General features: G+C 34.9%; 1 protein-coding gene across 1 annotated transcript; it reads right to left on the bottom strand.

Moving 5' to 3' along the window:
• Positions 1-322: 322 nt before the first annotated feature.
• Positions 323-1,195, bottom strand: LOC125122119 (arylamine N-acetyltransferase 1-like). Its single transcript, XM_047770373.1, has one exon. It carries the CDS (start codon positions 1,193-1,195, stop codon positions 323-325), a length of 873 nt encoding a protein of 290 aa, XP_047626329.1.
• Between the last annotated feature and the right edge of the window lie 457 nt (positions 1,196-1,652).

Below are 1,652 nucleotides of genomic sequence, written 5' to 3'. Positions count from 1 at the left end.
GTTCTTAATATAACACCAGGCCATCCTTAGAATTCCTTTACTATTTTCAGTTTCAATAGGTATGTGACTATGTGTTTTATTTCAAATAAAAATTTGTCTTATAATGGTTTTGTGCTAAAATGGTTACTGGTGAAATGATTCGATATCTGAATTATGCCTTTTTTCCTTACATTTAATTCAAAATAATCTAGAGATTTGAGGAGTTCTGTGGTGAATACACAGGATTTTATTTGTCTCCACACTCTGATTTTGAGTAGATCTGAAAAATGTGTATTAGAAATTTAAATACTGGAATAATAATACCAAATCATTCTTTTTCTCTCTAAATGGTAAAAAATTGGTCACCATTTTTTGGCACAAGCTTTTTCTCCAAGGAAATATTAAAGATATTTTTAAGATTTTCTTCTATTTCTTCCTCGTTTAGTGTCTTAAACTCTACCAAGTCCATATTGTCCTTATAATTGTATCTCCTGTAAGTGAGGGTGAAGCCCACCAAAAAGTGAACCCCTTCTGGGGTCTGCAAGGAACAAAATGACTTGTCTGTAAACACAGATGTTGGAGATTCCTGAACGTATGCATTCACAGACTCAAAATCTTTAAGTGATCGAGGTTCAAGAGTAAAGGAGAAGATTTTCTGGTATTTATTCTTTTGCAGGAGATCAGAATTAATAAATTCTTCATTTGGGATGAACTCCTCTCTTCTTATTTGGTCCAGGTACCAGATTCCTTTCTCTTCTGTTAAGCGGAAGATGGAGGGCACCTGGGGCTGATCCTTTCCTGAAATTAACTCTAGAGGCTGCCACGTCTGGGAAGAGCCAGGATATCCAGCATCAACAATGTAGTCACGGTCATCAATGGTCACCTTCATCAGGAGGTGGACCATGGCATTACTATATTTTTTGACTGGAGCGATGTAAACACATCCTCCCAATAGTGTAGTCTTAAAACCAATTGTGCTCAGAGCCCAGTATAGCAAATAATTTAGCTGGAGACACCAGCCACCCCTCTTTTTTCTCACAACTTGATCAAAAATGGCCTCCAGGCTCAATTCTGTGGCTTCCCCACAATGGATGTTAAGGTTTTCGAAGGGAATGGCTCGGATCTGGTGCTGAAAAATGTCAGTTAATGTTTGCAAGTCCAATTTGTTCTGCCAGTTCTTATAACCAATTCTTTCAAAATAGGCTTCAATGTTCATGCTTCCCTAAGGCAAGAAAAACAAAAGAAAAAACAATTACCTCTGAACTTGGACTTTTTTCATGAGGTTAATTATAAATTTAATGTGATTTAAACATGTAAATATAAACCTTAATTAGAAACATCTGTAATTACATATTTAGAAACAATTTAAAAAATTTATCCTTAAAGTAAATTTTTTTCCAAAATTATTGCAATATTTTTGGCATATAGCATGTTTCAGTTTCAGGCATGTAAACTGCTAATTATATTCGTGTGTATTACAAAATGAATTGCATAATAGGGTTAGTTAAGACCTCCATTTCCAAAGACAATTATGGCTGATTTTGTTGTGTGGTGATTACATTTAAGATTTATTCTCTTGGAGATTTATGGACAAGATGGTGGAGTAGAAGGAAGCAGATCAATTCTTCTCATGAAAACACCAAAATTACAACTAACTCTTGAGTAACCACCCA

Source organism: Phacochoerus africanus, chromosome 3 (genome assembly GCF_016906955.1).
Source record: "Phacochoerus africanus isolate WHEZ1 chromosome 3, ROS_Pafr_v1, whole genome shotgun sequence".
Classification (NCBI taxonomy): Eukaryota; Metazoa; Chordata; class Mammalia; order Artiodactyla; family Suidae; genus Phacochoerus; species Phacochoerus africanus.
This window is presented reverse-complemented; position numbering and strand designations above follow the sequence as displayed.

Coding starts and splice junctions, on each gene's coding strand:
- LOC125122119 (XM_047770373.1), bottom strand. CDS start 1,195: ATGAACATTGAAGCCTATTTTGAAAGAATTGGTTATAAGAACTGGCAG.